Source organism: Ovis canadensis, chromosome 11 (genome assembly GCF_042477335.2).
Source record: "Ovis canadensis isolate MfBH-ARS-UI-01 breed Bighorn chromosome 11, ARS-UI_OviCan_v2, whole genome shotgun sequence".
NCBI classification, from domain to species: domain Eukaryota; kingdom Metazoa; phylum Chordata; class Mammalia; order Artiodactyla; family Bovidae; genus Ovis; species Ovis canadensis.
The window spans coordinates 57,829,988-57,843,673 of record NC_091255.1 but is presented as its reverse complement, the minus strand read 5'-3'; the positions used below and the strand labels follow the sequence as shown (position 1 = coordinate 57,843,673).

General features: G+C 47.9%; 1 protein-coding gene across 1 annotated transcript in view; it reads left to right on the top strand.

The window, feature by feature from the left end:
- The first annotated feature begins 3,014 nt into the window (after positions 1-3,014).
- PITPNC1 (phosphatidylinositol transfer protein cytoplasmic 1) overlaps positions 3,015-13,686 on the top strand; it is a 262,884-nt gene continuing 252,212 nt past the window's right edge. Inside the window, exon 1 of the mRNA XM_069543730.1 lies at positions 3,015-3,983. Within this exon, the coding sequence (XP_069399831.1) occupies positions 3,936-3,983 (48 nt within the window). The 5' untranslated portion in view covers positions 3,015-3,935. The remainder of the gene's footprint in view (positions 3,984-13,686) is intronic.

Genomic DNA, 13,686 nt, shown 5'->3' with positions numbered 1-13,686 from the left:
TTTTTCCTTTTGGTAGTATCATTCGCCACTGGTAACTTTACTCTCGGTTCCTCTTTTTGCCCTTTGCACCCCATCCACACTTTTTAAAAAAAATTATAAATTTTTTATTTGGCTACACTGGGTCTTAGTTGCAGCATGTGGGCTCTAGTTCTCCTACCCAGGATCGAACCTGCGCCCCCTGCATTAGGAGCACAGAGTCCTAACAACTGGACCACCAGGGAGTCCCCATCCACACGTTTTAATATGTGACGATCCCGTAAACTGTAGAGTGTACGTTGTTAGTGGAACATCGCTACCATCTTTAGCGATGGTAGCAACACCTTCAAGGTTCTTTGGAAATGAACCTTGCAGACTCCATTGGTTCAAACACAATTTTCGCCAGAATGTTGCTGATGGTGACTTGAAACATTTTAAAGCAAGGTGTCTGACCAGTAGATGGCGCTCTCCTCCTTTTATGTGAGTGAGTTATGAATGAATGCGCGCTCCCTTTGCCCTCCCCTCCCCCAAGCGCCGTTGGAGCAAAATCCCTTCGGTTCCCAAGTACTGCCTGAATCTTAAATCCATCATCTTTTCTTCTTCATCCGCTAATTCAGGCTCTCTCCATTTGTCTGCTTTAGAATTACAGTAATGCAATAACCTCTGGCCTCTGTCTAGTATCCTGTTCTAAGCCATCCAACACACTGCCATCAGAGTCACTTTCCAAAAACACACATTGTCAGTGCGCTGCTGCCTGCTGGGGTCCTGAGAGAGCGGGTAGGAGAGGCTCTGTGAAGGCAGTGGCAGGAGCAGACGGATCCAGGTAAGTGGAGCCCTTCTCCAGACAAGAGATGTTTTTCATTTGGCTGGAGTAGGGCTGGAAAATGATGGTGAGGCTCCATAGGAATGATAGATTCAGAGCCTTGATCCTCCCGCCAAGGAATTTCAGCTTGCTCAGTTAGACCACAGAGAGTCACTAAGGTTTTGATGGTGGTAGGATTACAGCTGTGCTTGAACAAGGGTAATGTGACCAGGCATGCGAACTGAGTGAAAAGGAAGAGTTCAGGGGAGAAGGCAGCTTAACAGAGAAGGAAAGGGCAGAAGCATATCTGGGGTTATTTACAGTTTGCCAGGTGCTGGAGAAGATTCTTGAGAGTCCCTTGGACAACAAGGAGATCCAACCAGTCAATCCTAAAGGAGATCAACCCTGAATATTCATTGGAAGGACTGAAGCTGAAGCTCCAATACTTTGGCTACCTGATGCAAAGAGCCGACTCACTGGAAAAGACCCTGATGCTGGGAAAGACTGAGGGCAGGAGGAGAAGGGGGGGACAGAGGATGAGGTGGTTGGATGGCATCACCGACTCAATGGACATGAGTTTGAGCAAACCCTGGGAGATGGTGAAGGACAGGGAAGCCTGGTGTGCTGCAGTCCATCGACACCAGAGAGTCAGACACCACTGAGCGACTGAACAACGGAGGCAGAGAAGTAATTCTTCAACCATAATATTCATCAGTGAAATACTTAGTTATAGAATTGGTTCAGGAACGGCTGGGAAGCCAGGAATATGTCCAAGTATGCTGATGTCCTGTGTGCGTATGTGTATGTGGCTAGCCACTACATCCCCTAGCTGCCTCCGGGAAGAGTTTTAGCTGCCATAAGTGAAGCCACTACACTTGTTTTAGTAAGAAGCAGGAAAAAGAATAACAGCTTGAGTTTCCTCTGTGTATCGCAGGCTTTCATGTGTTATTATTCAGCAGTACAGCATCAGATTTAGATTTTTCCACCTCGAGGAATTTGGTTTAGCTTTAATTAGTTGCTGTGAATCTTTCTGAGCCAATACTGGGAAGCATTTATCTAGAAAATAGTTTTTCCCTAGAATATAAGCTGTATAGAGGATGTCATTTTTCTATCAGCTTTTGTTATCATGTTCACACAGAAATTCTCTTCAGCCATCTGGATGATTTTAGCCACAGCCCGCCATAGCAATTAATTACTTATTGCTCATAATTTTAAATACTGTAATATGGAGGCCATCTGCATTGCCATCCAAAGCCCTGTGAGGAGGATCTGTAGATCCTGTAGGATCTTAGAGCACAAGTATTTTTTTCTTTTCCAAGAAAAGATGATGCTTGCAGGTTATTCTGCGAAGAGGCAACTGATGCATTTTTCATCCAGCACTTTTCAGAAAAACAAGCTTAAAAATACCAGACAAATGAAAAACAGACTTCAGCAGTTACATGCAGCTTCCAGAGAAACTGAAGAATGTGCCTCTTGTGGTTAAAATGAGGGATCTGTTTAATATGGATGAAATACCAACACTCCAGGCATTTTCATTGACATTTCATTGCGACTTTTTGAACTTGGGAGTGCTGACAGGAAAACCTATTCTTGCTGCTCTGCGAAGCCTGCAGTCAGACTGCAGAGCAGGGCCAGGAGAGGTAAAAGGCTATGTCCCCGTTCACGTTTCCCCTGGTTGTGTGTCTTTCCTTGTGGATTTCATTTTAATTTACCGTGTTGCACTTTGCTGTTTCTGCATTCCTGCTCTGAAACCAGTTAGGAAACCAGGCACAGGTTTGCTCTTTTGCTCCCAAATCCCGTTGCCTCTCCAGCGCTGGACTTGTTTACTGGACCAAAGTGAAAACGCACTCGGGTGGGCATTTGTTAAACAAACAAACAAACACCCCCCTTCCCCCCCCCACACAAAAACCGTTTCTAAAGGTCAAGGGACACACTCCTGTACCTTGGACCCAGAAGCTACCCAGAGTGGCTGGACAGAGCACCGTGGCACCCGGGGTACATCTGAGAACAAGACTCAAAGGGTTTCAAGGAGCCGACAGGAGCCCCCTCTTTTCCGATCCTTCCCAGCGCCGGCCGGCCTCGGCTCTCCGGGGCAGCCCCGCCGTCTGGCAGCAGCCCGGGAGAGACATGCTGTTTTGTTTAAATCCTCCACATTCTTTGCCATTTCCCCATTGGCCGGATGGGGCTACCCTCCCCGCCGCGACGGCTGCTGATGTCAGCTGCGCTCGCTCCTCCCGCACCCACCTCCCCAGCCCAAGGCACACCGCAGCTCGGCGCCGACTCTCCGGCCCCGGCGAGGTGGCTGCAAACTCGCGGGCACGCACGGCGCTCGGGGATCCGGACTCGGGGGAGGGGACGCGCGCGGAAGGCGCCAGCTTCCTCCCGCCCGCCCGCCCCTCGCAGGCGCGAGCCGAGGTCGGAGGAACCCAGAGCCCCAGCCCCGCAGAAGCCGAGCGGCCGCGGCGGCGGAGGCTTCCCTTTTCTCACCCAGCGAGACCCTGGAGCGCCTCGGCGACCGGCCTTAAAAAGAGAAGGAAATCTTGTTTACCGCCGGGGAGCACAGCCGTTCGAGCCTTTGTCTGAAAAGTCAGCATCTCTGGCTCTGGCTGCAACGTGTGCTCGGTGACATTCGCCTTGGGAAGACCGGCCGGAAAAGGGGGCGGGGGGAAGTCGCCAGGTTAAGATCTGGTTTCAGAGGCGGATCGAGAGGGTGACTTTTGTGTATTCCGTGTAATTTTGGGGGACCTCGTGGTTTGTTGTTGTTTTTTCTTTTTTCTTTTCCCTCCCTCGCCCGCCGACGGGCATGTCCTGATCTGGCTTCCGCTCCTGCTGCCCGGGGCTGCCGATCAGATTGGTTTCCAGTGGGTCTCCCTCCCTCTCTGACTTTGCAACACCGCGTTCCAGGCGGGTCGACCTCGGCTAGGAAGGAGGCGGGGGAGCCGCGAACACCCGGACCCAAACCTTGACATGCTCTCGGGCGGAGAGGAGGAAGCCAGGAACTGAGCGCACCGCCCGGGGGGCTGCCTCGCCGACCGGCTCCAAGCACGGGGCTCCCGGCGCTCAGCTCTGCGCCTGGGCGGCAGCCTTGTTGATCTGGGGGTGCCCCCACCCCTGCCCCGCCCGCTTCCTGCCTCGGAGGTCCGTGGCCGGCAGGATCATGCTGCTGAAGGAGTACCGGATCTGCATGCCGCTCACCGTGGACGAGGTAAGCGCCGCGCCGGGCCTGGCCTCGCCCGCTCCCGGTCCCCGGCTCCGGGGCGCCGCTTCCCGCCGCCGCCTCCCGCCAGCGGGTCCACTGCGGACGGCGGGGAAAACCCTGGTGGAACATTGCCTCCCAAATCCGGAGGCTGGAGGGGGAGGAGGAGGGGAGTTGCTGCTTCCACTTGTCACCCCAGCAAGGAGAGTAACGTTGGGTGGGGCGGTGGACTGCAGGTGGGTTCTTTGGGGGCATCCAGAATTCGGATCGCTGAGGATCAGAATGCGCCAAAGGGAGTTGGTCGTCCCCTCCCTCCAATTAAGAAAATTAAAAAAAGCAAACCCAAGAGCTCCAAGCACACCCTGGTAGCGCAACCCTGGGGGGTGTGCATCCCGTTCCTGTCGTGGACCCGGGTTCCCCTCCCGCCCACCACTAGAAGGTTGGGGTAAGGGAGCAGTCCTTCGCCCTTGGGATTTGGAGGGCCCGGGTCCCGCTTGGGGGCACCTCGGAATCCTAGGGGAGGGGGGGTCCATTTGGACTCAGACCCCTTGCCATCGTCGCCAGCCTGGGCGCCGCTCCAGCCACGCCCGTGCTTCGAGGCTCGGGAACCTGGCCTCGCCTCGACCTTTCTCTAACCGCCTGGCTGGGAAACTTTGTGCGTGTCTTGTTTCTCGGGCCGCGGGGAGAGCAGTCTGCGGGCGAGCGGGGAGCGGCGGGGACTGCGGCGCGGCCACAGAGGGGCGCTGTAGCACGCGGGTGCCGGCCGGGCCCCCCGGCTCTCGGGTCCCCCAGCTGTAGGGCTAGGGGCGGGGGACTCTTCCTGGGCTCGTCCTCCACCGGCCGCTCAGGTTGCTTTCCCCGGATCCGCACACCTCGTCCCCGCCAAGCGGCAAGCTCTATCATTCAGGAAACGATGACTCAGTGAGGATTATTCAGGCCCGGCTTCCCTTTATTCCCCCTCTGCCTCCCTACCTTTTTGGTGATTTCACAATTGCTTAGCGCCTGTCCGGGGACTGCGAGGGAGCTTGAAGCCAGTCAGGGCAATTTGAAACTTAACTAATGTGGTTTGGTGTGACAACACACGTGATACCGACGACCCAAACCGTATTTATGTTTAAATATAGTGCCCTTAATCTCTCACTGCTTTGGGGAAGGGGCAAGGTGCTTTGGGAGAGAAAAAGATTTTTAACTAAGAACGTGGTGTGCTCCCAAGGGACTTGTCTGCATGTGTCATCTGGAGCAAGTGTTAAGACCCACAATACAATCCAAGGCAAGATCAAAGTAGCTCCGCGTTTGCAAAATGTATCCGAGAGAGGCTGACTGCCAAAAAGAGATCAGCCCCCCCATCCAGTGAACACCCGAGCAGCGCGGTTCTGTGACTTTGGAGGAGACAGCATTTGAGCAAGGTCCTTGAAGGATGGATGCCATGTGGGTAGGCAGACCGTGTACATCCTGTGGAGAAGCAGCACCCAGCTCTGTGGACAGTGGGGCGGCGAATGAATGAAACTGGTTAACCAAAGCAATTTTAGGAATTGTTGAGATCTTCCCAACCCCTGAGTCGCTAAGCTGGAGTAGTTCAGCTTGGAGGTATGTCTGCTTCCCCTCCATCTCCTCCTAATGACTTTTTTGATTGAGAGGAGTTTGGGATCTCCCGGCAATGCTGGTATGGCATGAAATGCCCAGCAAGGCAGGTGATAGTCAAGAAAGTAGCCAACTCTAGAATCATCTATACCATCTGCGACGTCTCTTTATTCTGGTTGGTTCCCTTTTCAGACTTTGCCTTGAATCCTCAGGCACCACCGCTCTTTGTACACTTTTTTTTTTTTGGTACTGAAATAACTAGTTTTGGTGTGAAGTAATCTTGAGTGGTATAGGTGGAGGCCCTTCTTTCCTTAGTGGGCAAATGAAATGAGGCCAGGCCTATAACATAATGTATAATTATAGCTTACTTAATGTATCATCCATTTGGACCAAAGCGTGATTCAGTATCTGAAAGGTCATATTCCAAAGTAGTTTTCTTCTTTGTTAGAGAAACAGAAGGGCGGTTTAGGTTGAGAGAGGTTTCCAAGTGGAAGGATTCAGATTAATCAAATCATGATGCGTGAGGACAGGAGGCCCAGCTTACCAGAGGTTAGACTCCTAAGGTCTGACCAGTAGTGAACCCCACAATCTCCACCATCCACCTTAGCACTATGTCTTCCTAACCTTAACACTGAAAACTGGGGAAGCAACTGATGTGTCTTCAAAGAAGACAATTGTTGGGGTTTTTCTGGTGGTCCAGTGGTGAAGTATCCACCTGCCAATGCAGGGGATACAGGTTCAATCCCTAGTCCGGGAAGATCCCACATGCATCTAAGCCCACGAGCCACAATTACTGAGTCAGCGCTCCAGAGCCCACAAGCCTCAACTACTGAAGCTGGCTCACCTAGAGCCAGTGTTTTGCAACAAGAGACGCCATCGCAAAGAGAAGCTCACACACCTCAGCAAAGAGTAGCCCCCCACTCTCCGCAATTAGAGAAAGCCCACCTGCAGCAATGAGGACCCAGTACAGCCAAAAATAAATGAGTAAATATATTAAAAAAAAAAGAAGAAAATTGCCACTAGCTTAATAGACTTTTGGAAGCCTCACTTTTGCTACAACTCTTTTCTTTTTTTAATAAAACAATTTTGGCCTCATCTCACATGCCATGGGACCTTTGTTCCCTAACCAGGAATTGAACCTGTGCCCTTTGCATCAGATGGGAAGAATCTTAACCATTGGACTGCCAGGGAAGTCTCCTTGCTACAACTCTTGATTTGCTTTGGGCCAATTCAGCGTATGTTTTAGGACTTATCTCTGTTCTAACCACCACATTAATTAGTAGCAATGTCCATACTTTAAAAAATTAGGCAAACGCCCGTGTTTTGGAAAGTCATCAAAAGAACCAACACTGTATGTCTGTTCTTTTTCCCTGGCCTTATCTCATTTAACTCCTGGTAGAAGGGAGCAGAAGGTGGACTGGTGTGTTGCCCACATTTTACAGATGAGTGAACCATGGTTCAGAAAGGCTAAGTAATGTGTGCCAGGCCACACAGCTAGTTACTAGCCAAACTAAAACCAGACCATGGTTTAAAAAAAAACAAAAACCATTAGTATTTGTTTCTCCTTACTCAGCTTTTTGTCTGTTACTCATATTTAATCCAGCAAAAAGAAAACAAAAATTTCTTGAAAATTAGCAGTGTCAACTAAATGAAAAACCAAAGGCCTTCTGAACGAGTATAGAGAATACTGGTTTCTAATGTTTCACTCACCTTATTTTGACTCATAAAATGTTCCCTAGTTCCAGGAAACAAGAATAGCTCTAAGAGATCAAGCAAATAAAGCTGAATTACCGTCTAGCTCAGAGTGTTGGTGTTTTGTGTTTTAGACATTCATATTCAGAGTAAAGAACTATAAGACATAACATCCCATAGATTCATTTTAACTTAAAAAAACCCACTTCATTGGAATATTCTCCTCATTTATGTTCAGTGTTGTTGTCTCTGAACTAAATATAAGCCTGTTGGAAAGTTCTAAACAGCAGAGGTCCCTAGGGGCCAATAGTTGCCTGTAAAGAGACAGTTGTCTTTGTGTTTATTTGAAACATTTGGTGATAGAAATTGTAGAATTTTAGACTTGGAAGGGCTATTACAGATGGTCTAGAGTTGACCCATTTCATTTTGTGGAAAAGAAGACTAGCGCTTTAGAAGGTACAGTCAGTTGCCCGTCTCATAGCCAAGGTCAAGGTCCAGGCCAGAACTTGGAGCAAAGCTCTTTTTGTTACAAGCCAGGGATTCTCTCACTTCCCTCTCTGGGATTCCTTGTTGGAAGGAAATATCCCTAAACTGGATGCGTGAATTAGTCTGTAGTGGGAAAGGTGGGTTGGAGACTCAGACATTGTCTCATTAGGGGAATTTTAGGAGTTTGTCAGCTGCCTGGAAAAGGGTCCAGCGGCTCTCTTTGAAGCTGCTTTTGTATATTAAGCCCACTGGTTTTCCTTAGATTGTATTTTTATTTGAATGTGTGACTTGATGGAGATTATGGTGGAGTTCAAGGCCTTCCCTCCCAAGCCACTCCTGGATGCTGCCACTGATCCCAGCATCTGACATGGATCCCCAACTGCATCTTCAGGACTCGGTGGAACACGGTCTGATCACTCCTCTCTGACAGGTCCTTATCAGTAAGATAAGCATCTTCCAAGAGCTAAGCACGTCCCAGTATGATCTAAGGCGGGAATCTTTTCAAGTTCATTGCTCATTTTGGTGTTAACACTTCCTGTTCTGACTGCATCAGCGTTAATATCTGGGATTTATTTGTGGTCTTCAGGGATTTGATGCACAATGAAAAACTCCCCCTCCATGAGTTTGAGCAAACTCTGGGAGATAGTGGAGGACAGGGAAGCCTGGTGTGTTGCAGTCCATGGGGTTGCAAAGAGTCGGACACGACTTAGTGAGACTCAACAACAACAACCCCTCCAAGAAAGAAGAAAGAGAGAGAGGGGAAAAAAAGCACTCAGCTTTTTAACAGAATATCATTGTGTTCTTTGTCCTGGCAGGGAGCCAGTGCACTTTATCCAGGCTCCCCCAAGTCCCTGGAGAATCTTCTTGCGTACATTTCTGAGAACAGATTTGGGATCCGGGTGGTGCTGTCTCTGGAATGACATAAATGAAGATGCCAGAATGACCATCAGTGCTCCTTCCGCTCCGTTTTAAAGGATTTTCGTGAAATGCATCTGCAAACCTATTGGGGCAGAAATTCTTTAAGAAAAGAGGTTTTAAGTACGATATTTTCATCAACACTTTGTCTTCTGTACAAGGTGGTACCCTGAAGTGTAAAGGAGAAAGACCCCCTGGATTAATCTCATAGACCTTCTCCAAGGTTCCTCATAAACATAAATTTGGGAAAAAATTTTTTTAAGAATGAGCACTATTTTGACTCTTTTTTTTTTTTTTCCCCTGTTAGCTTCATTGGGAGGGACCCAGGCCAGGGTCAATTTCTGTGCAGTCTTGGTAGCTTCTCTTGCCTGATTCACAGTTCGGAAATTGTGTTGCTGGTGGCTTCCCGTGGGTGCATACTTAGTCCCTCAGTTGTGTCTGACTCTTTGTGACCCCATGGACTGTAACCCACCAGGCTCCTCCTCTGTCCATGGGATTCTGCAGACAAGAATACTGGAGTGGCTAGCCATTTCCTTCTCCAGGGGATCTCCCGTACCCTGGGATCGAACCCATCTCCTGCATTAGCAGGCAGATTCTTTACCGTCTGAGCTACCATGGCGGCCCAGCTGTCTCCTGAAGCTCCCTTCTTGGTCGTGAGGGTCACCCAGGAAGTGGGGGGGAGTGGTTAATGGATCAGTGCAAACCTTTCACCACTAATGGAACAGGCGACCGGAGCAGATGCTCTCTTCCTGGTTGGTCAGTGAAAGTGATTTTCTGGAGAAAGAGCACTGCATTTTCCCTGTGATTTGAGTGTGAATGCCTCCTATGAAACAGATTCTGGGCCTTGAAAGAAAAAAAGATAGCATGCTATTGTTAACAAAACTCTATCTAAAAGTGGGTAGTAATTAACAAAGGCATGGGACGAGTTCCGAAGGCTCTTAAAAATCGACTTCAGAACCCTGTGTCTGATTGAGTATAACTGGTACTAAGAGAAAGGGAGGCATCTTCATTTCAGAAGCCTCTCATTTCAGGTGAATGGAGAATACTATTTTTTATAAGTAGTTTTTTAAAAAAGTCTGTTTTCAACACTATCTTGCTCCAGAGTGTCAATCAGGGAAGTGTTTGTGTACACGTGTGTGTGTGTGTGTGTGTGTGTGTGTTGGGTGGAGGGCTCACAAAGATGGTTTTTTAAAAAAATGTAAAACTGTGTGCACAGTGACAGGCACTAAATGTGTTTTTCAGGGGCGGCAGTTACTGGAAAAGTACGTCGAGCTTCATCGCTTTAGGTGCCTGAGTGAGGACACAGGTGCCCTGGCCAACCTCTCTGGGCTCTGCCCTGCTTTCTGTTGCCTGGAGGTCTGTGTAGTCAAGTAACTCAGAACATTTTTTTGAAAACTATCTAACACTTCTGCCTCTGTTGAGAGAAAAAGACAGATACAGAAAACAGCTGATTCGTAGCAGGAAGTCACGAAGGTTTTTCAGATCTTTAGCAAATTCAGCTCACTGGGAGATGAAAAAAAATGAATTTCAGATTGCAGATGGCCGACTGTCTGCCCTTTGTGTCTCGTGCTTGAAATCAGAAATTATGTTGTATTCCTAAGTGGAGATTTTTTGTAGGCTACAGGGCAGACGGAGTCCAAGTGTGCTGTAGCTATTAAAACTGGAAGACGGTTTTGTATCTGGAAAACTTAAAGTTTGAAAAAATTATCTTGGAAGCTTGATTTTTCATACTGTCTACCCTCCAACTTAGGCTTCCCAGGTGGTTCGGTGGTAAAGAATCCACCTGCTAATGCAGGAACCCCAGGAGATCTGAGTTCGATCCCAGGGTAGGGAAGATGCCCTGGAGGAGGAAATGGCAACCCAGTCCAGTATTCTTGCCTGGATAATCCCATGGACAGAGGAGCCTGGAGGGCTACCGTCCATGGGTTCACAAAGAGTCAGACACAACTCAGCGGCTGAGCACACACATACCCTCCAACTTAGAAAACCTTGAAAAGAAAGTCGCTCAGTCGTGTCTGACTGTTTGCAACCCCATGGACTGTAGCCTGCCAGGCTCCTCTGTCCATGGAATTCTCCAGGCCAGAATACTGGAGTGGGTAGCTGTTCCCTCCTCCAGGGGATCTTCCCAACCCAGGTCTCTTGCATTGCGAGCGGATTCTTTACCATCTTGAGCCACCAGGGAAGCCTGACAAAAACGTATTAACAATTTATACAAACGGGAGCTCAGGGGCGCACACCTCCAGGGGGCGCACTTTCCACGGACCCTAATGGGTATAGTGCAATGTGATGACCCTGCAGCTGACCAGCTCCCTTTGTTAGTCCTCTCAAACTCCTCAGAGCCTGTCGCTGTCTTGTGTTAACACTTGAGAGGTTATGGTGGTCTTGCAGGTTTACAAGTGGGCATGTTACCTCCTTAGAGATGTCTTTCCTGTCCACTCCATATAAAATAGTTTCCCCCTTTCATGCGCTATCTTCACACATATTTCCTCTGTAGTATTTATCTTTTTTGCTTTTACATTTATCTTAATCTGTACTGATTTCTTTACTTCTTTGTCATCCATCTCCATCACTGTCTTTTCAACATGTGATCCACAGAAGAAAATACTGACAAGATCTTTTAACTTATTTTCCTTTAAAATTTTAAAAATATTTAATTATTTTATTTATTTATCTGGCTGTGCTGGCTCTTAGTGGCAACACTCAGGATCTTCGATCTTTGTTGCAGCATGCGGAGTCTTTAGTTGGAGCATGTGGGATCTAGTTCCCTGACCAGGGATTGAACTCAGGCCCCTTGCTTTGGGAGTGTAGAGTCTTAGCCACTGGACCACCAGGGAAATCCCTTAACTAATTTTTCTTCCATGTAAAGTCTTTGAAATCTGGTGTATGTTTTCCATTTGCAGCACATTTCAGTTCCCACTAGCCACTTTATAGTGCTCAAAGGCCATATATAGCTGGTGGCTCCATATTGGATAGGGCAACGCTGGTGCTTAAACCTTGGATCTGGCACACAGCAAATGCTTGCTGCATGCATAGATGAAAGAAGCTGAGAAAAATAGGAACCTTTTAGGAAATCTGACCCTCGATGTTTACCTTCACACTTTTTTTTTTCCCACTTCAGCTTTATACCTCTTGAAATGTTGCAAACTAGAGATTCCTTTTTATTAAGAAGCCTCCTCATTTTAAAATTCCACAGCAACGCCTCTTAGAAATTTGAGGCTGGTCATTCCTGAGAGTTAATGTAATCTGTCTGCCTTCCTCCTAATTCTTGGAGGAGTGTATACTCAGTATCTATTGCCGTGCAACAAATTTTCACAAACTTTGTGGCTTCCAACAATACCCCCTTCTTATCTCACAGTCTTTGAGGATCAGAAAACCGTGTGACTGGATTCTCTGCTGAGGGTCTCACAGGGTTGATATCAAGCTGCATTTTCTCCTGGAACCTGGAGTCCTCTTCCAAGTTCACGTGGTAGTTGGCAGAATTCAGTTCCTTGTGACTGGAGGACTAAGTCCTCTCTTTCTTGCTGCCCATCAGCTAGGAGCCAGCTCTTAAAGGCCACCTGCTATTTCCTGCCATGGGACCCCCTCCACAATGTGGCCGTCTGCCCCTTCAAGGCCAACAGGACAGTATTTACTGCAACTTTAAATCTCTGACTTCTTGTCTCTGACATCTACTTTTTTTCAAAAAGACTGGCCCGATAAGGTCAGATCCACCCCCATTCAATGGGGAAGGAATTATGCATATACAGGGTGTATATGCCAAGGAGTAGGAACCTTAGGGACCATCCTGCCTACCATAGGGAAATAAGCTGAATTAAAAGTTTCTATTGGCAGATTCACAGACTTAGAGAATGAATTTATGCTTGCTGGAGTCGGGGGAGGGATTGGCATAAGGGATAGTTAGGGAGTTTGGGATGGACAGGTACACACTGTTATTTTTTAAATGGATAACCAAGAAGGACCTACTGTACACACAGGGAACTCTACTCAATGTTACTTGGCAGCCTGGATGGGATGGGAGTTTGGGAGAGAATGGATACATGCGTATGTACGGCTGAATTCTTTTGCTGTCCCCCTGAAACAGCATTCTTAATCAGCCATGCGTGCATGCTATGTCTTCAGTTATGTCTGATTCTACGACCTATGGACTATAGCGCACTAGGCTCCTCTGTCCATGGGATTCTCGGGGCAGAATTACTGGAGTGGATTGCCACACCTTTCTCCACAGGATCTTCCTGACCCAGGGATCGAACCTGCATCTCCTGCGGCTCCTCTTTGCAGGCAGATTCTATACCGCTGAGCCACCAGGGAACCCTTCACCAGTCATACTCCAATATGAAATAAAAAGTTTTAAAAAACAGTTTCTGTTGGAGGAAAGTAGCTATTTTTCATACCTGGGAAACTTAGAAATCTGGAAGGTTCAGGTTGGCACTGGGGCAGCATAAAAGTGTTGCTATCACAAACACTTACTGAACTCCTACTCTGCCAGGTGCTTGGCCAGATGTCAGACCAGGTGCCCAGGATAGAGGAGCAAGCAAAACAGACACGATCCCTACCCTCTTAGAGCTTATAGTCCAGAGAACATTGGAGAGGTTTCCTCACCATCTTAAAATAGATATTGGCGATGGTTGCACAACTCTGTGTGAATATTAAATACATTAAAAACCATTGAGTTTGGTACATAAAATATGTCTCAATAAAGCTGTTTTTTTTAAAAGAGATATCTATGGATTTTCCCAGCAGAATAGATGTTGATGTTCAGAGAGAGACGTTGATAGCATGGAAATTGAATTTTGAATGTGTACAGTGAAAAGTTATGGTCCCTGTCCGCAAGAAGATGACTCTGGTTATCCTGAATTTAGACAGCTTTGCAAAGGAGACCGTTCTCTTCTGCAGCAGGGTGGGGGGGAAAGCTGTCAGGTGTGGACTAGAATGACCACAATTTAGGTCAGAATTTTCTTCTTATGGGAAAAAATAATTATCACAACTTGAGTAGCAGAGGTCGTTAGGGTACCGAGGGCTAATCATCGACATACTTCAT